The sequence below is a fragment of the Scyliorhinus torazame genome, chromosome 21, assembly GCF_047496885.1.
Source record: "Scyliorhinus torazame isolate Kashiwa2021f chromosome 21, sScyTor2.1, whole genome shotgun sequence".
NCBI classification, from domain to species: Eukaryota; Metazoa; Chordata; class Chondrichthyes; order Carcharhiniformes; family Scyliorhinidae; genus Scyliorhinus; species Scyliorhinus torazame.
The window spans coordinates 93,121,392-93,144,932 of NC_092727.1; the positions used below are offsets into that span (position 1 = coordinate 93,121,392).

The window sequence follows — 23,541 nt, forward strand, 5'->3', positions numbered from 1 at the left end:
GCCCCTCCGTCACTTGCTTTAAGAGTCAACCACATTGCTGTGGGTCACATGTTTAGGGAAGATTTCCTTCCCTAAAGGACATTAGTGAACCAGATAGTTTCATGGTCACCGTTTATTAAAATATCACCATCAGCCATTGTGAGATTCAAACCCAGGTCCTCAGAGAATTGCCCTGAGTCTCTGTATTACTAGTCCAGAGGAAATACCACTATGCCACCGCCTCCCCTTGGCATGCCACTAGGATGAACGAAGCATAAATAAACCAAAAATGGACTGAATTTCGATGTGAGCTAATCCAAATTACTCCCCACAATAAGTCTTTAAAATGTCGGCAAAATTTTTAACACATCAAATTGCTGCACGGGTTAGCTGTAATGTACTGAGAAATGTAATTACCTTTAGTGCATGTTTAGGGCAAAGAAAAAGACAACATTTATTTGTACTTTATAATCTCGGGTTCATAGTCACCTGCATTCATCCTGTTGATTAAAAACCAGCTCTGACTGATGACAAAAGTGGTTAAAAATATATATATTTCATACGGAAAGTTAAAAAATGATCTGCAGGCAGAATTAGTTGGTCTTTACCTTGGGATGCAAACGGTTGAAGGGACAAAGTTGTTTCTTGAATGGAATGGATCGGCCATTTTACTGCACTTTTTGTCTTTTACTCTCAGGTCTGCAGCAATGAAGTGAAATGTATCTGTGTCCGTGACTGGACAGGGAAGGACTGCAGCGTCTTTGATCCATATCCTGAACCAACTCCGGCAGGGAGTACAGATGGACAGTACAAGGGTTTGTCTGCATCCCCAATAGTTCTCAAAGTTGATAGAAAATCCATCCATTGATTAAAGCAGGTTGTGGAAAAAAACCCGCATGTAATTGTGTTTGTGGAAAGTATAAACAATTCTTCTTCCCGTTATGAAATGTTTTCGATAGGTTGTTGCAGCAGCTGGACGAATAGCCACCATTGGCAATGGAATCTTTCAGTTGGGGTCAAAATGCCGCTAACGCGGTGCAAGAACATTAATAGACATCTTTAAAATAATTTTTCAAGAAAGGGAACTAACTAGAAACACAATTATCTTTGACAAAATTATCTTTGCACAGTGGCGCAGTGGTTAGCATTGCTGCCTACGGTGCTGAGGACCCAGGTTCAAATCCTGGCCCTGGGTCACTGTCCGTGTGGAGTTTGCACGCTCTCCCCATGTCTGCATGGGTTTCACCCCCACAACCCAAAGATGTGCAGGATAGGTGGATTGACCATGTTAAATTGCCCCTTAATTGGAAAAAATAATTGAGTACTCTAAATTTATTTTTGAAATATAAATCTCTGACAAAAAGAAAAGTGCTTCATTGTGAGGCCGGCACAGGTTTGGAAACTTGAAATAAGCTAGCCCTGTCCTCAGTGAAGTGGTTTGTTCATGTTCTAGTGTCTGGACAACTCTTCATGGATAACCAGTGATACACAAGGCATTGCATTGATAGATTCAGTGAGATGAAGGTTTGAATCGTGCGCTGCCACAGTAAACACAGCTCGCTAAAAAGAAAAAGAAACCAAAGACTTCATTTGGCTCAGTGGAAGATTCAGATAGCAAATCAACATCTAAGACCTCATCTTCCAATGGATCATTTGGAGCTAGAATAGCTTCTTCCTCATTCTACAGGAAAGAGCCAACCCAGGTCCAAAAGGTCTTCTTGGAGATTACCACCGTCTGTCACAGTGCCTCTGTACCTGCATTCTCTGACCTAGCTTTGTGAAGACTGAGAGATCCAGGACTCCAGTGGATGGTGTCTCTTTGATGGAAATTAACTCATTGCTGAACGAACAAACCTTCTCAGCTGTTGTAGGTGGAAATCCACTGGTTCTGCATAAAACTTTGGAGATTCTTCCATGAATGGCATTGAGTTGTCGAAATGCAGATCCGTCATCAGATTTTTCTCGAATACCGTGTAATATGCCAACATCTCCAGTCAATAAGGATCTGCGTTGATTTAGAACAACATTGCGAAAATCAATAATCTTTTGCCTCTTGTAATGAATAGGAACAATTATCCTACCTGTTATTGGAAGGTTCCTGTCCCCTGGACCTTGCAGCATGCAATGGATGAAGGGGTATTGGCTGAACCAGTCCAGGTGATCAGCTTATATACTGACACCAGCTCCGGGTCAATTTTAAAGTAACTCTCAAAGCCTTTAACTTGCACTGTAACTGACCAATAGTCCTGATTAAGACCATTTACTTCCTCTAGAAACTGTAATTTTGTCTCCACCCATTAATTCCCAGTTTCTTGCCTGGAGTGCGTTTCATAAATATTCTCTTGTCCTCTTCCTCAATTAAGTTAACAGAATTGGGCCGGAATTCTCCGGCTGTCGTGATTCTCATTTCCTTCTGGCACCGCACCCCCACCCGTGTGTTTCCCGGCGCCATGAGGTAGCTTCAATGAGAAATCCCACTGACAAGTGGTGGGAGTAGAGAATCCCGCTGGCGGCGAACAGCGAGCTGCCAAAAAACACACGGCTGGGAACCCGGGAATCTAGCCTGTGCTAGAAATGTTCTTCCCGTACAGGAAACACTTGGCACCCCCTGCTGGGCAATCTTGGCATCTGTGTTGTGTCTTTGTACCACAACATAAGCATCGCAAAATGGCTGCTGTGGGATTTCCTGCCCTTTTGCCCATTTTGGCAGGCTTTTGTGTGAGTGGGACCATCGCCCGCCCAGTTAATTGAATAATTTAGAACATCGGTGTTGCACCATAATCTCGCCCGATTTGTCTCTCGATTTCACCTGCCTCGCATATTGAACTGCTTGCTCGATTAAGGGATTCCATGACCGACTAATATAAGTCTTGAATGCATTTCTGATGGTCTCAAAGTGTACAGAGGTACTTTCTACCCATCTCCAGGAAAAGATCATAGCCAACAAACTCTACAGCAGAGAGGAATAAACTAACCTGGTGCTGCTGCTCTTTAACCCACAGTCCCAATGCTGCTTGAAACTTGAGGAAGTTATTATTCCAGCACTCTGATGTACCGTCAATTACCACGAGACGAGAATGGTGAAACAATCGAGGCTTTATTGCACAAGGTGTTGTGCCTCCTGTAGCTGGAACCAGAATGGGAGCAGCACAGGAGAGCATTCACTTTTATACGCCGCCTGCTGGGAGGAGCCAGCAGGCTGGGATTTACTGTGGCACCTGTAATACAATGGCAGTACCGTAATACATGCAATATGTTACTAGTAGTGTTTACCACATTCGCCCCCTGTTTAAAAAAGAGTCCGGTGGGGGTGAAGAAAAATATTCCAGATTGAGTCTGGAATATTCCAGATTGAGTCTGGAATATTCCAGATTGAGTCTGACCCTCCGCTGCGATCGCCTCAGTCCTGGTGGTGATGTGGGCGCCGACGTGGTCACCTGCGACTCCAGGAGCGTGTTGTCCTCGTCTTCATCACCCCTTAGTGGATCCAGTGAGGGGACGTATCCTGCTGGGGTGGGGGCTGTGGTGAGGTTCGCTGATGGGAGGGTGGGTGGCGCAGGGATGAATGAGGGATCGGGGGGGGGGGGGGAGGAGCGGTGTCAGGTCGGGGGTTGTGGGTGGGGACCCAGCGGGTGCCAGGTCCCGGAGGGAGACTGTCCTGTCGCCTGTCGGGGTGTCCCACGTGGGCATACTGCGGGTTTGCATGGAGGAGGTGGTCTTTCTCAACCAAGGGATCCGATTTATGGCTCCGCGCATGCTTCCGGAGGAGGACAGGTCCAGGAACTGTCAGCCATGTTGGGAGCGAGACCCCGGAGGTGGACTTCCTAGGGAAGACATACACCCGTTCGTAAGGGGTCTCATTAGTGGCGGTGCACAGGAGCGACCGGATGGAGTGGAGCGCGTCGGGCAGGACCTCCTGCCAGCGGGAGACCGGGAGATTTCTAGACCGAAGGGCCAGCAGGACGGCCTTCCAGACCATCCCGTTCTCCCTCTCCACCTGCCCGTTTCCCCGGGGGTTGTAGCTGGTCGCCCTGCTCGAGGCGATGCCCTTGCTGAGCAGGAACTGATGCAGCTCATCGCTCATGAAGGAGGATCCCCGATCGCTGTGGATGTAGGTGGGGATACCGAACAGAGTGAAGATGCTGTGCAGGGCTTTGATGACTGTGGCAGAAGTCATATCGGGGCATGGGATGGCGAAAGGGAACCGGGAGCACTCATCAATTACGTTGAGGAAGTACACGTTGCGGTCGGTGGAGGGGAGGGGCCCTTTGAAGTCCATGCTGAGGTGCTCAAAGGGGCAGGAGGCCTTCACCAGTTGCGCTCTATCTGGCCAGTAGAAGTGCGGCTTGCACTCTGCGCAGACTTGGCAGTCTCTGGTTACGGCTCTGACCTCAATGGAGTAGGGCAGGATGCGGGCCTTGACAAAATGGAAGAACCGGGTGACCCCCGGGTGGCAGAGGTCATTGTGGAGAGCCCGGAGTCGGTCCACTTGTGCGCTGGCACATGTACCGTGGGATAGGGCATCAGGGGGCTCATTGAGCTTCCCTGGACGATACAAGATCTCATAGTTATAGGTGGAGAACTCGATCCTCCACCTCAAGACCTTGCCATTTTTGATCTTGCCCGCTGCTTATTGTTAAACATGAAGGCAACCGACCGTTGGTCAGTGAGGAGAGTGAATCTCCTGCCGGCCAGGTAATGCCCCCAGTGTCGCACAGCTTCCACAATGGCTTGGGCCTCTTTTTCGACAGAGGAGTGCCGAATTTGGGAGGCATGAAGGGCGCGGGAAAAGAAAGCCACGGGCCTGCCCGCCTGGTTGAGGGTGGCGGCCAGAGCTACGTCCAATGCATCGCTCTCCACCTGAAAGGGGAGGGTCTTGTCTACTGCATGCATCGTGGCCTTGGCGATGTCCGCCTTGATGTGGTTGAAGGCCCGGCGGGCCTCAGCCATCAGGGGAAAAACTGTGGACTTGATGAGTGGGCGGGCCTTGTCCGCATAATTAGGGACCCACTGGCGTAATACGAGAAAAACCCCAGGCATCGTTTCAGGGCTTTGGGATAGTGGGGGAGTGGGAGTTCCAGGAGGGTGCGCATGCGGTCGGGGTCGGGCCCTAGGACTCCATTTTCCACTATGTAGCCAAGCATGGCTAAGCGGTTGGTGCGGGACACGCATTTCTCCTTATTGTAGGTGAGGTTAAGGAGTTTGGCGGTATGGAGGAATTTTTGGAGGTTTGTATCGTGGCCGCAGATGGTGACATTATCTAGGTACAGGAAGGTGGCCCGCAGCCCGTACTGGTCAACCATTCGGTCCATCTCTCGCTGGAAGACCGAAACCCCACTGATGACGCCGAAGGGAACTCTAAGGAAATGATAGAGGCGGCCATCTGCTTCGAATGTAGTTTATTGGCGGTCCTCCGGGCAGATGGGGAGCTGGTGGTAGGCGTACTTCAAGTCTACTGTGGAGAAGACTCGATACTGCGCAATCTGATTGACCATGTCAGATATACGTGGGAGGGGTACGCGTCGAGCTCTGTGTACCGGTTGCTGGTCTGACTGTAGTCAATGACCATCCTGTGCTTCTCCCCAATCTTCACTACCACCACTTGAGCTCTCCAGGGGCTGTTGCTGGCCTCAATGATCCCCTCCCGCAGAAGCCGTTGGACCTCTTACTTGATAAAGGTGCTGTCCTGCGCACTGTGCTGTCTGCTCCTAGTGGCAACGGGCTTGCAGGGGGGGGCGAGGTTTGCAAACAGTGAAGGTGGATCGACCTTAAGGGTCATGAGGCCGCAGACGGTGAGGGGGGGGGCAGGGGTCCACCGAATTTTCAAGTAAGGCTTTGGAGGTGGCATTGGAAATCAAGGCCTAGTAATAGGGCAGCGCAGAGATGGGGGAGGACGTAGAGCCTGATGTTGCTGAACTCTACGCCCTGAACAGTGAGGGTCGCAACACAGTTACCCCCCGGATTTCCACGGAATGGGATCCGGAGGCCAGGGAGATTTTCTGGGGGACGGGGTGTACGGGAGGGAGCATACCTTACCATAGTGGGGTGCATGAAACTCTCTGTGCTCCCAGAGTCAAAGAGGCAGGTCGTCTCATGCCTGTTGATCTTCACCGTCGTTGTAGCAGTCGCGAGGTTGCTGGGCCAATGGATCCAGGGTGATGGAGGCGAGCTGCGGAAGATGTTGGGAGGTCCTGGGCTGCTCAGCGGTGGCGGAGGTATCAGCGGGCAGCGAACGGCCAGACAAGCAGAGGTCCTGAGGCGCTGTCCAAAATGGCACCGAAGATGGCGTCGCCCACGGGGCGCACATGATGGGCAGCATCAAAGATGGCGGCGCCCACGGGCTGCATGTGGCTTGTGGCGAAGATGGTGACGCCCCTGGATCGCACGTGGGGGGTGTAGCAATGGCAGGCCTGGAAACAACGGTGACCGACCGGGCCTGACAAACAGAAACAAAGTGGCCCTTCTTCACGCACCCGTTGCAGGTCACGCTCCGCGCCGGACAGCGCTGCCTGGGATGTTTGCTCTGGCCGTAAAAATAACACTTGGGCCCCCCGAAGTTGGCTGGCTCCCACGAGGCGCAGGCTTGCGGTGAGCTCGAGTCGGCAGCTGGTGGGGCTCACAATGCCCACGAGGGTGCCGCGCGGTCGGAGGTGTAGGCCTCCAGATTACGGGAGGCCACTTCTAGGGAATTAGCAAGCTGCCTGGTCTCTGCAAGATCGAGCGTACCCCCTTCCAATAGTCGCTGGCAAACGTACGTAGACTTCATGCCTGTGACATAAGCTTCTCTGATTAGTAGTTCAGTGTGTTGGCCGAAACTGCCTGGCAGTCACAGTTCCTACCGAGAATCTGTAGAGCCCGCAAGAAATCGCCCAGAGTCTCCCCGGGGAGTTGCCGTCTCGTGGCCAGGAGGTGCCTGGGGTACGCTTGATTCACTGACTTAATGTAATGTCCCTTTAGTAGGGTCATCGCTTCTGTGTAGGTGGGCGCATCCCGGATGAGGGGAAAAAGTTCAGGGCTCACCCATGAGTAGAGGACTTGGAGCTTCTGTGGGTCCGAGAGGTCTTCAGTGGCTGCTCTGAGGTAGTCTGCGAAGCAGGCTAGCCAGTGGTCGAAGGTGGACGTGGCGTTGGCTGCGTGAGGGCTCAGGCTTGATTAAGATGTTCATCTTTTAAAATCTTGTGCAACAAATTGATGTACCGTCAATTACCACGAGACGAGAATGGTGAAACAATCAAGGCTTTATTGCCAAGATGTTGTGCCTCCTGTAGCTGGAACCAGAATGGGAGCAGCACAGGAGAGCATTCACTTTTATACACCGCCTGCTGGGAGGAGCCAGCAGGCTGGGACTTACTGTGGCACCTGTAATACAATGGCAGTACCGTAATACATCCAATATGTTACTAGTTGTGCTTACCACACACTCTCAACTCTGACCTCTGTGTGTTCCCTCGATGCTTTCAAACAAGCGGGATAGGGGCAGTGACTTCCCTCCGTATACAAACATCATTGCCGCTTGCAGTTTTCCTCCTCCTTTGGTAGGTTTGTAGATTCTTCTTTTCACCAGGTTGTGTCGCACTTTCTTCCTGTGGTCTGTTGGTGACATCAAACCTGCTGGGTGCTGCCTGCTCCATCTGCTAGCACATGACTGCTGATGTCACTGTTACATCATGGTCCACATCACTGATTGCCATAGTTATTCTATTACACTATCTATTACACTAGAAGAGCTTTCCCTGCACTGAATCTATGAGCACTGATGGTCGCCTGCTGTACTCACCACAGCCACTGTTTGAATCCAGACGTTCTTGGTTGCTACACGGACATTACAACAGCCAGCAGAGTAGAAGTATGCTCTCCCCTTCTGCACCCCTTACAACAAAACGTGAAGGTCCTTAAATCATGGGGCAGCTGGACCGTTATTTTTCCCATGTCGTCTCCGAGTGTCACTCTGAATTAAAATGTCAGGCGAAAAGGATTGTGAGCCATTCAGATTACAATGCTCACTTCACTTTTGTGTGCTTCGAAGAATCACAGAATCACAGAATAATGCAGCGCAGAAGAGGCCCTGTGGCCCGTCGAGTCTGCACTGACGGATGAAAAACCTCTGACCTGCCCACCTAATCCCATTTGCCAGCACTTGGCCCATAGCCTTAAATGTTATGACGCGCCAAGCGCTCATCCAGGTACTTTCTAAAGGATGTGAGGCAGCCCTCCCAGGCAGTGCATTCCAGACCGTCAACAACTTCTGGGTAAAAAGGTTTTCCTCAAATCCCCCCTAAACCTCCCGACCCTGTTCTTGAACTTGTGACCCACTCGTAACTGACCCTTCAATTAAGGGGAACAGCTGCTCCCTGTCCATGCCTGCCATAACCTTATATACCAAGATCAGGGCACCCCTCAATCTTCTTTGCTTCTGCAAAAACAACCCAAGCCTATCCAACATCTCTTCATAACTTAAATGTTCCATCGCAGGCAATACCCTGGTGAATCTCCTCTGCACCCCCTCCAGTTCAATCACATCCTTCCTATAATGTGGCGACCAGAATTGCACACCAGCTGTGGTCTCACCAAAGTTCTATACCATTCCAACACGACCTCCCTGCTTTTGTAATCTATGCCTTGATTGATAAAGGCAAGTATCCCATACGCCTTTTTCACCACCCAATTATCCTGCCTTTCTGCCTTCAGAGATCTATGGACACACACACCAAGGTCACTTTGTTCCTTGGAACTTCCTAGTGTCATGCCATTCATTGAATACTTCCTTGTCATATTACTCCTTCCAAAGTGTATCACCTCCACTTTTCAGCCCATTTGACCATCCAGTCTATATCTTCCGGCAACCCAAGACAGTGATCAGGTGGACAACGTTTGCAGCTTGGGCACTCGCCTGACAAGGCAATGATGTCCCCGAGGTACAGGGACATCACCATTGATGACCTACCTTTTAATTGGGCCTTTCTGAAGATCCACCGAGTCACCGGACCCGTCTCCAAAGCCTCATGACTTCCGGGGTCGCCCGCCCAATACCTCTTGTAGCTTCCCCACTCCTCCACCCCTCCTGGACGTAAATTCAGAAGTTCTGACCGAGGTCGGTTTGGAGGAGCTGGGAATTCTCCTGTCACTTGCGCACCTGAACCCGTAGCAAAAACCTGGGTCATTGGTTAGAAAAGTTCTTCATAAATAAACAATACATGGTGATCAAATTGGGAGAGGGAGACTTGGAAAGGATTTGTGGATGTCACTGAAGACAAATCGCACTCAACTAATCTGAAATCTCCCTCTATGTACCCGAACAGATGGAGGAATGTGGTGACTAGGGGCTTTTCACAGTAACTTCATTGCAGTGTTAATGTAAGCCTACTTGTGACAATAAAGATTATTATATATTTTTACAATTAAAAAATCCGGTAGAATCATGGAATATATAAACAGAAGACTAGAGTAAAGTGAGTAAAGTGTTCTAACAGGGAGCCCTGCTCGCTGACACCACCTATCAGGAATTCATTGGCACTGATGCCTTAACCTCCAGTTAGCAGCTCACTGACCCTAGGCTTCACACTGGAAGTCTCCAGCGGTCAGGCACTGGTCAGAATATACTTGCACTACTGTATTCAGTTCCAGTATCACACCAGAAAAAAAACATAAATATGTCAGACAGAGTACAGACACGTCTGAGATCGAACCCAAGTATAAAGAAGCTGAGCTATGTGGAAATTCGAGAGAATTCTTGAAGTCTAGGAAGACGTTGTTTAAGAGGAACCTCACTTGAGATACATCAAATATTAAATTATATTGCCCAGGACAATCTAGACTAAGCTTGGAGTGTAAGACCGGGAATATATAAAAGCTCAGGAGTCCCGGGAAGGTCAATCAAAACAGCAGCTTATTTTCAGCCAAAGAAAAGACCGCAATGCAGCAAACAGCACATAGATTCCAACCGGGACTACCAATCATGCTGGTCCCAATCTAGGCCGGCTTTTAAAGGTTGATCCTATGAGCCCCAGATGCTGGGCCTCCACTCATTAGCATGGGAGCTCGTACTCCACAAGCCCCATGAGGTGTAATTGTGTCATTCGCGGGTCTAGTGAGGGTTATTACAGAATAAAAGTATAAATTTTTCATATTAAGAGGAATATCTTTACTCAAATGTATGGTAAGAATTTAGCAAGATGGTAGTAGCAAAAACATTAGTGATAATTAAAATGGATACTAGAGTGATAAGCTCTGATGGGCAGCCGATCACGTTTTATACTTTCCTCATGCTTCATTTTGATAACTGGTAATGTTCTGCATAATAATGTATTTTGCTATGAATATTTGCATGTGCTTGTAGATCCCAGTATGTTATACTGTAGACCCTAACATGTTTGCTTTAATTGTGATCTAGCTTTAAAGGTCTAACAGAATTTCTCCAGTACTTTATCTCACTTCAGTCTTCTCATGGGAGGAATTTAGTTACCAGTTTACACATCGACTAAAGAAAAATAGACTTTTCTATAACTTAAGTGATTGTTAGTCTTTAAAGGAGGGAAGGCCAACACATGAGATGAACCAAAGATATACTTTATGTGGCCATAAGGGGGTGAGGGTGGAATTAGTCGGAGTTCCTGCTGGAAGGTGTGCTTATGTGAATGCCGAGATAGTACAGGGTGTTTTTATGCCTGAGAAGCCTTCTCTGTTTGGATTTAACGGGTGAAGAATGATCACTTGAGATACAGAAACTGAACCAGTGCCCAGCGATCAACTCTCAAGCAGTTTCTTCAAGAGAGGAAGGGAGAAAACATAAGATTGAACAATGCTGACCGTGTAAGGAAAATAGACACGCAGGGAGGCACTCCAGTGAACTATCTTGGAGGTTCCAAGTTTCAAAATGGTTATCAATAAAGACAGGGTAACTGAAGTATTCAATAATGGATGTTAAAGGGATTGGATCGTCCTGGATGGTGGTGTGAAATACGCTACAGGAAATCCAGCCGAGAATGAAATGAACTGCCAATTCACTATCACCTGCTTTGGACCAAAACCAAGGCAGATTTCGCTGCCAAAGTGAAACTGCTAAAAGGAGGGTGATAATCTTTATTAATACTGTCATCCAGTTCCAAAAGGCATGTTGCCTAATGATGTATCATAGCTGAATGAGTCTTGGAGCAACACCCTGAAATTACATACATTTTATTTTCTTCACATCCCAGAGTTAGTGTTAAACAGAGAGTATGGTGCATGAGTCATGTCACACCATCTAACTGATAGGGAGAACAGTGATGAGCCGAGTGGGTCACACTTCTTCTCATGTGTTCGCAGATTGTCATTTAGACACATATCATTGAGCTTAAATATTTGTGCTTCTTTCTCCACAGTCTTCCAAAGAAAACTTTGGTGACAAAGTAGGACACGTTATTTAATGCAAACAGCCGGGCCTACAGTAAGCAATATGTGCAATGTAATAGAGATGTCTCACTGATATGTTTGTGCTTTGATTCTGACGTGTATTCCCATGGTTTCGTCCCCCCTCCCCTTTGTCGCAGGTCCTAGTGGTACCAATATCATTATAGGGTCCATCGCAGGCGCCATCCTGGTGGCTGCCATTGTCCTAGGGGGGACTGGATGGGGATTTAAGTAAGCGACAAGCATGCCTATTCCTGACTGCTTCTCACTTTACTCCATTCAGAATTTAATACTCAACTGCTTCTGTGCTTAGACTCTGCCGTAGATACAATGATTTTGAGATAATTGGGTGAAGAATGAGGTAAATATTCCAACCGTTTTCTCCCTGCTCAGGTTGAATGGGGTCTCCTGCACTGAACGATCAGCCCATCAAAGACTAATGTGCCCTCAGTCCAAATTCTGATTACGATCAACTTACTTCTCCAAAATTAAAAACAGTGAAATGCCATCCATTTTAATAAAGTGCGATTCACGTTTCATGATTCAGTCAGTACCAACAGCTGTTGTTCATAGAACTTTTACAACTTCATAGAAACCTGCACCCTGAACATTCTTGGAACCCAACTTGCAAAACTAATCATGAGCAAAAATAAACATGTATTTAAACTATCCATAACAATTGAACCCAATTATGGAACTTTGTGATTTTATTGTCAAATTGTTTCAAGCTGCTGTAAAGGCTGTTTCCAAGAAGCTTACCCTTGAAAAGAAAATTCGCCAAGGATCAGTGAGAACGTGGGAAGTTTAAAAAATTGGATTCACTCAAATGAAAGATGGTTTCATTCCAGATAAATTCAAAATGATTTCATTCTGACATACAGGCCACAGCGTGATGATAACTCCCCCTTGCCACAGTCAAACCTCATTGACTTTCTGGACACTTGTGTGTTTCTGGCCTCAACCTGGCTAACTGAAGCGAGGATGGACCCTAACCTGCAATGGGCTAACATTAGATTCAAGACTGTTCCAGGAAAAAAAAATCCATTTGCAATTTTTTTTGTATCTACAGCAGAATTTCTAGCTTTCTTTAGTGCAACTTTACCTGCATGGAATGGAATCGCTGCTTTCACATTTATTGAAATGTGGAACGCTTGGAGCATGTATGAGAATTTATTATACAGTGCATTCTACCTCCCTTACTCCTAGCCAAATGTTAATGTGCCTAAGCAAGAATGCCTCTAATGGTACTGACGCTGTAAATGCCATTATTGGGAACACTTCTGTATTGGCAGTGGAAAATGTGGTTAAAACGTTAAAGCCATAGTCCACCTCCCAAAAGATTTGCTTTATAATCACTGAAATGTTAATTTGACATCAATATATTGGCCAGTAGTGTATGCTTTTGATGGCCACAAGCAGCCACAAAGCAATTTTGTTATGACAATTGATCTGGTATGAATTTCTGTAAGTGTGAGTTAAATGCAATGTGGTCTAGGAATCACAATAATAGTCATTTCTTAGCCTGCTGACTGCTCAGTGTGTTATTCAAAGTATACATTCCAGTTCAGGGCTACAGCATATGGTCAGTCTGAAAGGAGAAAAATAATAAATAAAGAATAATAATTAAATTCCGAAAAATGCATGACACATTTGATGAGACATTTTCTATTTGATTGAAGATGGTAGACCTTTAAAATCAATGGTTGGGTCTCAGCTACGTATTGTGTCCAATTCTGGACACCACACTTCGGGAAGGATATCAAGCCCTCAGATAGGTAGAGAGGAAGTTTACCAGGGATGAGACACTTTATTATACGGAGAGATTAAGAGAAGATGGAATTATTCATCTTGGAGCAGAGAAGCTAAAATAAAACGTTCAAAATTCTGAGTAGTTTTGATCGAGCAAGTAGTAAGAGATTGTTTCCCCTGACATATGGGTTAGTAACCAGAGGTCATTTACTTAAAATAATTGGCAACGGGAGTAGAGGAATAGGAGAAATTATTTCACATTGATGATTGTTAAGATCTGGAACATACTAGTTGAGATGATGTTGGGAGCAGATTTCGTAGGAAATTTCAAAGGGCAATTGAATATGTACAGTGGGCTAAGTGGTCTCTTTCCATGTTGTAAAATTCTATTATTCTAAAGTTGTAACTGTAAACCTCTGGATTTGAATCAGAATTCCACATATGAATCAGAATACCTGGTTCAAGTACTCTTTCACTAACATTCTGCTATAGGTTGGTTAGCTCAGTTGGCTGGGCGGCTGGTTTATGATGCAGAGCAATGCCAATAGCGTGGGTTCAATTCCCGTACAGGCCAAGGTTACCATGAAGGCTCCAACCTTGTCCCTCATCTGAGGTATGCTGAACCTCAGGTTAAATCGCCACCAGTCAGCTCACTCTCAAAAGGGAGAGCAGCTGATGGCATCTAGGACTATGGAAATTTACACTTTCATGTAGTTAAATTATTATTTCGCAGCATGTGGAGTCACTAGCGGTGCCAGTATTTATTACTCATCCCTATTTGCCTCGAAACGTTAGTGGTGAGTTGCCATCTTGAACCGATGCAATCATGTGGTGAAGGTACAAACAACCGTGTTTGATAAAGAATTCCAGGATTATGCCTCAGTGCCAATGAAGGAATGGCAATTTATTTCCAAGTCAGAGTATTGTGTGACTTGGAGGGGAGTTTGCAGGTGGTGGTGTTTCCATACATCTGCTGCCAATACTCTTGTATTTGGTAAAGGTTTGGAGGTGCTGTCATAGAAAGCTTTGCATGTTGCTGCAGTACATCTTATGGATGGCACGCACTGCAGCTACAGTGGAGGAGGGAATGAATGTTTAACGGTTTAGATGAAATGCTGATCAAACCGGCTGCTTTATCCAGGATGGTGTTGAGCTTCTTAGAATCATAGAATCCACAGTGCAGAAGGAGGCCACCCAGCCCATCGAGTCTGCATCGGCTCTTGGAAAGAGCACCCTACCCAAGGTCAACACCTCCACCCCATCCCCATAACCCAGTAACCCCACCCAACACTAAGGGTAATTTTGGACACTAAGGGCAAATAAGCATGGCCAGTCCACTTAACCTGCACATCTTTGGACTGTGGGAGGAAACCGGAGCACCCGGAGGAAACCCACGCACACACAGGGAGAACGTGCAGACTCCATACAGACAGTGACCCAAGCCGGGAATCGAACCTGGGACCCTGGAGCTGTGAAGCAATTGTGCTAACCACAATGCTACCGTGCTGCCCACATTCTTGAATGTGGTTGGAGCTGCATTTATCCAGGCAAGTGTGGCGTATTCCATCACACTCCTGACTTGAGTCTTGTTGGTGAAAAGGCTTTGGAGGGTCAGATGAGGCTGTTGGCCATCCATTGATGTGTTAAATTTTACCATCCTTAATCAAGTAGGAGATATCTTAACAAACTTGTCATACAGTTTCCTGGATTTGATTGGGATATCCAGCTTCTAACAGATTTTTACCTTTTGAATGTATCTAATCATCAGAACAGGAGAAGGAAAACAAAATGTTGCCTCAAAAATAGTGAGCATAAAGATCCATTTCCCAAATTAGGTTTCTCCTATACCAGTGACACACAAACCATGGAATCAAGGATCTCATCTGCTATCAAAATATTTAAATTATTTCTGTACATTACATAGAGGCACAAATTTGTAAAATACTTACTTTTAAAATGCCTTCATAATTCACTGCACATAATGTACTGAGGAAGTGTTCTCCTTTCTACCTCCTTGGAACTGGGTTGAGCATTATTGATAACTATTCTCAGTGTGCTTATTTGAAAGCCTAGCTTCATGGTCCAGTGAGTAGTCATGATTTGCATCGAATTTAGAAGTACAAGTGACCTTCAAATTTTGGCATGGGTTAGAAGGTTACAAGATGGCAGGGGACTGCTCTTTATGTCTAAGTGGTGGCCGTATAGTGCAGTCGCAACAATAATTGGGAGCAGGGTGCAGTGGTCGGCACCAGCCCGTATCCATTTGCTCAACCTGACTCCACATTCGGCTAATAATATTTTAAAACCACACTTTGTTGCTTGCAGCCTTTTATGTGGTCTATTTAAGGACTGCTTGGTCGGCCACGTATATACCCTGGCAATGCCACCTGGGTGCCAGCCTGGCATTGCCAAGGTGCCCAGATTGCATTGCCAGCTGGCATGGTGCTGTTAGGGTGCCAGGTTGGCACTGCCAAGGTGCCGAGCTGGCATTTTTTCTGTGCTGGCGTTCGGGGGTACCTGGTAAAGGTACCTTTACGGGTGTTGGGGAGGGCTGGGGACCCTACCACAGTGCACTGGGATTGTGTGTGTATGTGTGTGGGGGGGGGGGGGGGGTGTCTGTGGTCACATCGGGGGCCTCGGAGCTCCTCAGTCTAGAAAATGGGTTTATGTGCAGCCTTGGCCGTGCGTTCTGCGCTGAGGCCCTTATCTAATGGGACTCACATTTTATAGGCATGTGTTTCTCGGCATTGCGAGCGCCGGGAAACACACGGCTAACGCACTCGATATGGGACTTTGTTCCCATTTAGTTAAATAGCATCCAATATTTAAGTTTTCATGAGTAAGGTTTGTTTTCAATTTTTCAAAAAGAAATTGGTCCCGGTGGCATCCTGCCTGAATCCTGCCTACACCGGGGCTGCCCTGCCCATGAGGTGGGGTGCGGGGTCTCGAGGATCCCCTCATTGTTGTGTTGGAGGGGGGGGGGGGGTCTGGAGGCCACAGTTGAGTGTTGAGAGTTTGGGGCGCCATTTAAAAATGGTACTCCGATCTCTTCCAGGATTGACGAGCAGAGCTCGTTAGTGCAGGAAATGGGACTAAGTGCGGCCTCAGAGGCCAGGTCCCAGAAATGAAGCAGAGTCCCATTTAGCAGCAGGGTCCTTCTCAGCACTGCCACTGCTGGGAAGCACCCGGCTAAACACGCCTGACACGGGACCCTGTTTCATTCCCGTTAAATCACATCCATTATTTCGAGATAACTGATTTCAGCGTAACATAATTGCTGGTTTCGAAGTTTAAATGAGCCAAGATTGGAGCAGTTTTAGTCAGTGTTTGCTTCTGTCTAACACTATTTGTCATGATTAATGTAACTCTGGTTTTATTTTATCAAAAATGCTCTTTTATTGTAGGCTATTGATCCATTTACTATTGGTGATCGATTTTAACGGCAAAAATGCTACATTGATGTATGGCCCACCCATTTCTGATAAAATCATAAAAATAGTTGCCTCAAGGCAAAATCATCCTTATCCATCCAAATTTACCTCAATTGGCAAAAGATTTTGAACCGGAATATCCGGGCCTGACTGCTGACCACGGAATTCATAACGGCCCGCTGAATCCCTTGTTGGGCAAAAACTGGGATTCGCGCCAGGTGTCAATCCAGGCCCACCCGCCTTCATGGGAGGTGGGGGTCAGAGGAGCTTGTGCTGGGCTGGAGGTGCTCAAGTCAGGGTCTTTCCTGGGATGTGGGTAGTTTGGCTGCTCTCCCCATCTGCAGCCTTTAAACAGTCACTCAGTATCTCAAATTGTCCCATAATAAAGTGAAAGTGATTCCATCTTTACCCAATACCAATTAAACAGCCAGTATGTCAGAAATACACATCTTTCATAATAGAGTGAAAGCGATCCCATCTATAGCCGTAAACCCTTTATAAAGTCTGCCAGCATGCCATGTTTAAAGATCTGTGAGATTAAGGTAAAAGTAATCCCTGAAAAGTGGTGGAAACGTTTGAATTTGTTTTGTCACAGTCAATTTCATTGCCCTTTAATGTATAGAAGCCTGGGGCAGCACGGTGGCGCAGTGGGTTAGCCCTGCTGCCTCACGGCGCTGAGGTCCCAGGTTCGATCCCGGCTCTGGGTCACTGTCCGTGTGGAGTTTGCACATTCTCCCCGTGTCTGCGTGGGTTTCGCCCCATAACCCAAAGATGTGCAGCGTAGATGGATTGGCCAAGCTAAATTGCCCCTTAATTGGAAAAAATTAATTGGGTGCTCTAAATATATATTTTTTAATGTATAGAAGCCTGTGTATATGGCTAGAAGCTTTGAACTGCATTGTTTACATTCAATTTCACACACCGTTCACAGGTTGAGGGGGATTTCAAAAGGGCATTAAGTTTGTTTAATTATATAGCTCTGCACGGATCCATTAACACGGGGGATCAGGTGTTTTTTTTTACAAGTGTGTCTCTTTGTTCTCAAATGCTTCCTAGAAAAAGCAGCTTGGGTGTACTGGGGGCAGGGTGCCCTGCAAGCAATGCAGGGGGAGGGAGGGGCTGCAGCAGCATTTTGAGATCAGGAGCCCCATAAACATGGTGCCCCACTCTCTGAGGTGTGGGATATGTCAGAGTGTTTAGATCCCGTCCCTCTCAATTCCAGCGTGCACACCGGAGTGCCATGGAATTGCACTGAAAACCCTTTTGAGGCAAAAATTCGAAGTGCCATTGCAAGTTACGTTAAGGTCGCTCCTCGCACCAGCGGGAATTGCTCTGATTTTCCCGTTGGCGGGAGCACTTAGTCGCAGTTCGCGAGAATCACGACTGCTATGTCTGTGATGCAAACTGAACACTCTTCCTATAAGGTATTGCAGTGATTTTTTTTTTACATATGTTCTGACAATATACAGGTTTTAGTGTTAAATATACAGACTTTTCAAGTATAACATTTGCGAATATTGATTGCCACACAATTCCACTCCAGGAACAGATTCCTTCCCATTCATTACTGTGGCACTAAATGTTTATTTAAGAACAATCGGTTTTGCTTAACTTGTCTTTCATTACCTTTGGTGCAGTTTATTCCAATTACTGACTATGATCTGCATACATTTTGCTTTGCATGTCACACGTGTAATTGTTGCTAGCAGTGGAGAGATGAATTCAGGATCAGAAAAGCTCCGACTTTTGTTTTTGGGGGGGGGGAATATGTTTTGCCTTTAAAATGAAATATTCCTCAAATCACTAATTGCCCCACACAAAGTCAGACTGGGGGAGGTGAAACCCTCAATGTGTCTTACTGTCTGTGAACTGTGGCCATTCTTGACTTCTTACATGATTTTTGATGTTCATAGCACCTTGCTGGAACATGATAGCTGTGGTTTCTTTCTACGCCAATTATTTTTGAGTTATGTGGGATATTTTCAAGCAATCGTTAAATAGTTGTGCTTCTTAACAATTCAAGTTTGCAAGTTATGCTATAGTGCATAAAAATACCGCAACCGTGAAGCAGTTCAATACTTGCTCTCGGTTGAATCCCTAAACACAGTCATATGAAGAGTGCATGACGTGCTGCCATTACATTCTGCATGACTCTGCTCTGGTCATTTTGTTGGTTTTGATTTGCATATGAACCAAATGTAAACTGCAAACTCAGCCTTATCCCCAAATAATCTGGATTCTACGAATTTGAATGTTTAAATGTGAAATATGGGATTTTAAAACTCACTGAATGCAACTCTACCACATTTAACTTTTCTACTTCTGTATAAATGGAGAGATTTAATTCAAAAGTAATTTCTACATTTATTAGAAAATTAAGACATTTAGCATTCAGACTTGTTTGGCCTGTAACCAGATGGGCAAAGCTGCCATTATGAGAAGGTGCCTTGCCGGTTTCCTAAATTAGGACAACAGCATCCTTTCTTCTTGAGATATGTGCAGGTAAAAATCTTTCCACAACAACCTTTTCCTTCACTATCTGAAGCTTAGCAATGACATTCTGATTGGGGCAGAACAGCAAGAGAAAGACACGTTGAGGCCCAACGTTTTGCGTAACAGCTTTGCTCCTTTACACAAGGATACGTCCTATTGACGTATTCAATTCTAACTAGTTGTAAATATTGCTGAAATGAACTTGGAATTCTTTACCAAGAACTCACCGCCCAATATACCAACCCAATTGATCAGTCTTGACAGCTGGCCTCTCATGCTTATTTGAGGGCGTTCACATTTGGGTGTATTATGTCAATCAAGTCCTAATTGATTATTGCCTGTTTTGGGGTCTTAATATTAATAACTGTAGCAAACTTAGAAGTTTTTTCTTTCCTTCACTGCACCTTGGAAAGGAACATCCGGAGAGGAAGGTATGTCGGCATACAATGTTGAACAATTTAATTGCCTGCTTAACATTCAATTCCTATCATAAACTGTCATTGAGATTTTGTAGGGTATCGATGGTCAATATTTCCATTGACAAGATACTGCTTTGTGATTTTAAAAGTTCTGATTTCATTGTTTAGATATGAAACATTTTACAGCTTGAAGCAACTTCTTGATCATCAAAGATTTTTTTCTTCAAAGTAACTAAGCAAACAGAATCGTGTTTCTAAAAGGTCAATGTAAAACCAAACATCTGCTGTAAAACGTTTTTAAAATGGAGCTACCCCTTAAATTCAATGGATTAATATGCAGCATAGTGTGTTGCTGAGACACACAGAGCAGACTGATCCCCAGTGTGATTGCTTAATTGTGTTATGAAAGTTGTCATATCAGCAAACTCCTTAATGAAAGTGTTCAAAAAGAAAGGTGAAAAAAATCATTTGTTTAATGCCAATATGATTTTCCTTGTAGAATGCAGGAGATTAATTGTTAATTTCTGTGGACTCCAAGGCAATTCTGGGCAGTTGTCAACCCTATAATGTCATCAGCGAATGAACTGGACTCAGTTTTGATGCTTCCCTTTAAACTCTCCTCAAGCTCCCAGTCAGTTAGATTGATGGCACTCAGATGTTCAGCTTCAAACATGAAGAATAGTTAATTGGGCTGACATCCAAAATGGTTTCCTCTACATTGGGAGATTAAACGCACACTCGGTGACCGCTTTGCGGAAAACCTTAGCTCAGTCCGCAAGCATGACCCCAACCTTCATGGCACTTGCCATTTTCGCTCAGCACCTTGTTCTCTTGCCCACATATCCATCCTTGGCCTGATGCGACGCTCCAGTGAAGCCCAACGCAAGCTGTAGGAGCAGCACCTCATCTTCCAGTTGGGCACATTGCAGCCCTCGGGACTCAACATTGAGTTCGGCAACTTAAAATGTTGGCCTTCTCCTCCATCTTAAACCCTCGTTTAAAAAATATCCCTTCTCTTCTCACACCAAGCCATCTGTCTTTTTTTCTTAAAGTTGATATCTTTTGTTGTAGCTTCTAAGTTCTAACATATTCACCCTCCCTTCAGTTCTGACGAAGAGTCAAAGGACTCGAAACATCTGTTTCTCTCCTAACAGATGTTGGCAGACCTGCTGAGTTTTTCCGACGTCCACTATTCTTGGTCCAAAATGGTTTGCTACTTTCAAGAGACAGTGCAGGGGGGGGGGGGGGGGGGGGTGGTAATGTTAGGCTTGGGGAAGGGCAGGAGAGAGGAGAACAGGAGTAATGGATTGAAATTGGATCATTGTTTCTCAAAATAAACAGTAAAAATTAGCATCTCAAGATTTGATTTTCATTTTGATTAATGACTGTTGCGCAGGCTGTACGTTAAATAATACAATGGTCTGCAGAGGTTCCAACTAAGTTTTGGCCTTTCCTTGAGAGGTTGTTTTTGATTTGTTCTTCACAATTAGTTAGTAAGCTGAACTACTGAGCTTTTTGTAACTACAATGGTCTTCCAGTTCTGGGAATATCTGTGTGTTTTTATACCGAGTGGTTGATGTGCTTCCTCCATCTGACCACATGCGAGAAATACTGAACTTTATAACCCCAATTGTATCGAAAATGCACAGCAACATAGCCTTTGTGATGTTGTGCAACCATTGAAGATATGAGAGACAGCTCTTTGAACTTTAGTTTGTTCAATATAAATGGAGCATTCAAAAACCACTCAAAAAAATATCTCTTTATACTGAAAGCTTCACAGCATTGAAACAAAATTGTTTTACCAATCCAGTGTCCAGTTCAGGTTTTAGAGAGTCACCTTTAGAACTTACGGTTTTGAAAGATAAAAGTCGACCATCAAGTTCCAGTATAGAAGCTTCATGTTGCCTGCAAGGTGTGATTTCAGACAATAGCTATGTTCTTCCCAACAGGAGACCATCTGTAGTCTCAAATGCTAACCGGTTAGCATGAAATTTTATCAACCTTTTCATAACTTTGCTTGTTGATTTAGTTGCAATTCACGTTTTGTTTTTCAAATGGATTTGCATATCAGAACTTCAGATTCAGGTTTGCATTCCTGCATTACCATTCTGTGTCATAGCTTCAAATTGTTCGAATTTCAGAGCACTCTTATTACCTTGCAAAAATAAATCTATATTGCTCCATGATTTCCACGTCCTTTTCCTGTTTTACCCTTTACCTGGGCTATACGATACCTATCCATGCATATTAACTTCTTTATTGCAGATCTGGAGGAGCATAAAGCACCTTTCATCTGTAGAACATGCTCTCTTTGCTCCGATAAAGCAATGTCTTCCGATGCTCAAGTGGCCAGATCTTTGTGGTCGCTATGGATACACCTCTTGGTAACTTCGAGGTCTGGGGGAAAAAAAGTTGAACTGGTGCTTCAAAGAAAAGCTGAAGAAAACACTTCTGAAATCTATATAACATCCCTGCTGTTGTGTTTTTACTCTGTTTGCAGCTTTGGTGCATGCTCCAGCTCATGGAATAGAATTAGCACCACGTCAGGCTTTTGGTGAAGTGGGTGGGCATCATGAAATGTATAATCCAATTGTAAAGTATACCAGTTTTGGGTTAAAGAAGCATTCTAGGTATTATAACAGTCCCCATGTGACCCTGTAGACACACATGAATAACCATTCTATTTAGAAACAGCACGAGTACAAGTTAACCAGCCTAGCTATTTTACCACAGCCCAGAAGTCCAAACACCTTGATGATCTGGCCCACAGTATCGACCTTTTTGTCCTTCAATATCATACTTGCTGGTTTGCCCAGTTTGAGTCTTATGAGCAAAATACTGGAGATGCTGGAATCTGAAACGACCCAAGGACACTGGAAAATCTCAGCAGATCGGCCAGCATCTCATCGGGGTAGAATACAGAGTTAACGGGCTAGATTCTCCAGTCCCCCAGCCTTGTGTCTCTCGGCAGCAAGCGATTCACTGGCAGTGGGATTCTATATTATGCTACTTCACAATGGGATTTCCTATTGAAGCCACTCCAGCTGCCGGGAAACCCACGGGTGTGGGGGCGCTGCTGGCAGGAAAAGTGAACCACAACATCAGAGAATTCCAGACATCGTTTCGAGTCATGGGCCAGCAAAGGGTCTATGACTTGAAATGTTAACTCTGTTTCGCTCCTAATATATGCTAGCAGGCTTTTTTTAAAAATAAATTTAGAGTACCCAATTATTTTTTCCAATTAAGGGGCAATTTGAAGTGGCCAATCCACCTACCCTGCACATCTTTTGGGTTGTGGGGGTGGGACCCACGCAGACACGGTGAGAATGTGAAAATCCACACAGACAGTGACCCGGGGCCAGGAGGCAGCAGTGCTAACCATTGCACCATTATGCCGTCCAGATGCTAGCAGACCTGCTGAACTTTTACACCATCCTCTGTTATGAAGTTGGAGGCTGGGGAGGACTGTTCTTGGCGTGGTTGATGAATAAATTCTTCCATCACATCTCAGCAATTTGAGACTTATGTACCAATTAATGGAAAGATGGAGTTAAGATTTAAATGTACCTCCCAAGGCTCCATGATTTGCACTGAAGTGGCTGACGGAAAAAAAATATTTTCAACACCTCGTTTCTTTTAACTGTCGACTACTATCAAACCTTGTTCTTATAAGCTTAAGGCTTAACAAAGTGAGAGATGGAAAGGTATAAGTGAGTCATAGAAGAAAGCTGGATTTTGACCTTTAGTGAGATGAAGACATATAGTGAGTCGCCTTTTCATTCTTTCACTTGAGGAAAATCTAAAAGAGGAAGAGGGTAAAATATAAGTGGTTGCTCAATACAGTGAGCTTAACACTCCAATACAAACCAGCTTTAAACCCTGTGCCACTCAGTTCCCAAGCATAGCCACATTGAGCAGGAAAGCATTGTCAGCAGCCGTGACATCTGGCAGCACAGTAAAAGGATCAGGAAGGCTGAGTCACATCGAGGCGATCCATATTGTGAGGTCAAGCAGATGAAGAGGAGAATTTTCCTTCAAAATAAGTCAATAAAACACAAAAATTACCCTCTGTGAAAAAT

General features: G+C 45.4%; 1 protein-coding gene across 4 annotated transcripts in view; it reads left to right on the forward strand.

Annotated features, from left to right (window-relative positions):
- Positions 1-23,339, forward strand: part of adam11 (ADAM metallopeptidase domain 11) — a 256,822-nt gene extending 233,483 nt beyond the window's left edge. Inside the window, exons 24-27 of one of the 4 annotated variants that reach the window (XM_072487070.1) lie at positions 677-794; positions 11,508-11,598; positions 19,454-19,471; positions 21,728-21,895. In XM_072487070.1, the coding sequence (XP_072343171.1) occupies positions 677-794; positions 11,508-11,598; positions 19,454-19,471; positions 21,728-21,743 (243 nt within the window). In that variant the 3' untranslated portion in view covers positions 21,744-21,895. The other 3 variants (XM_072487069.1, XM_072487068.1, XM_072487071.1) reach the window with 3 other exon arrangements.
- Positions 23,340-23,541: the final 202 nt, after the last annotated feature.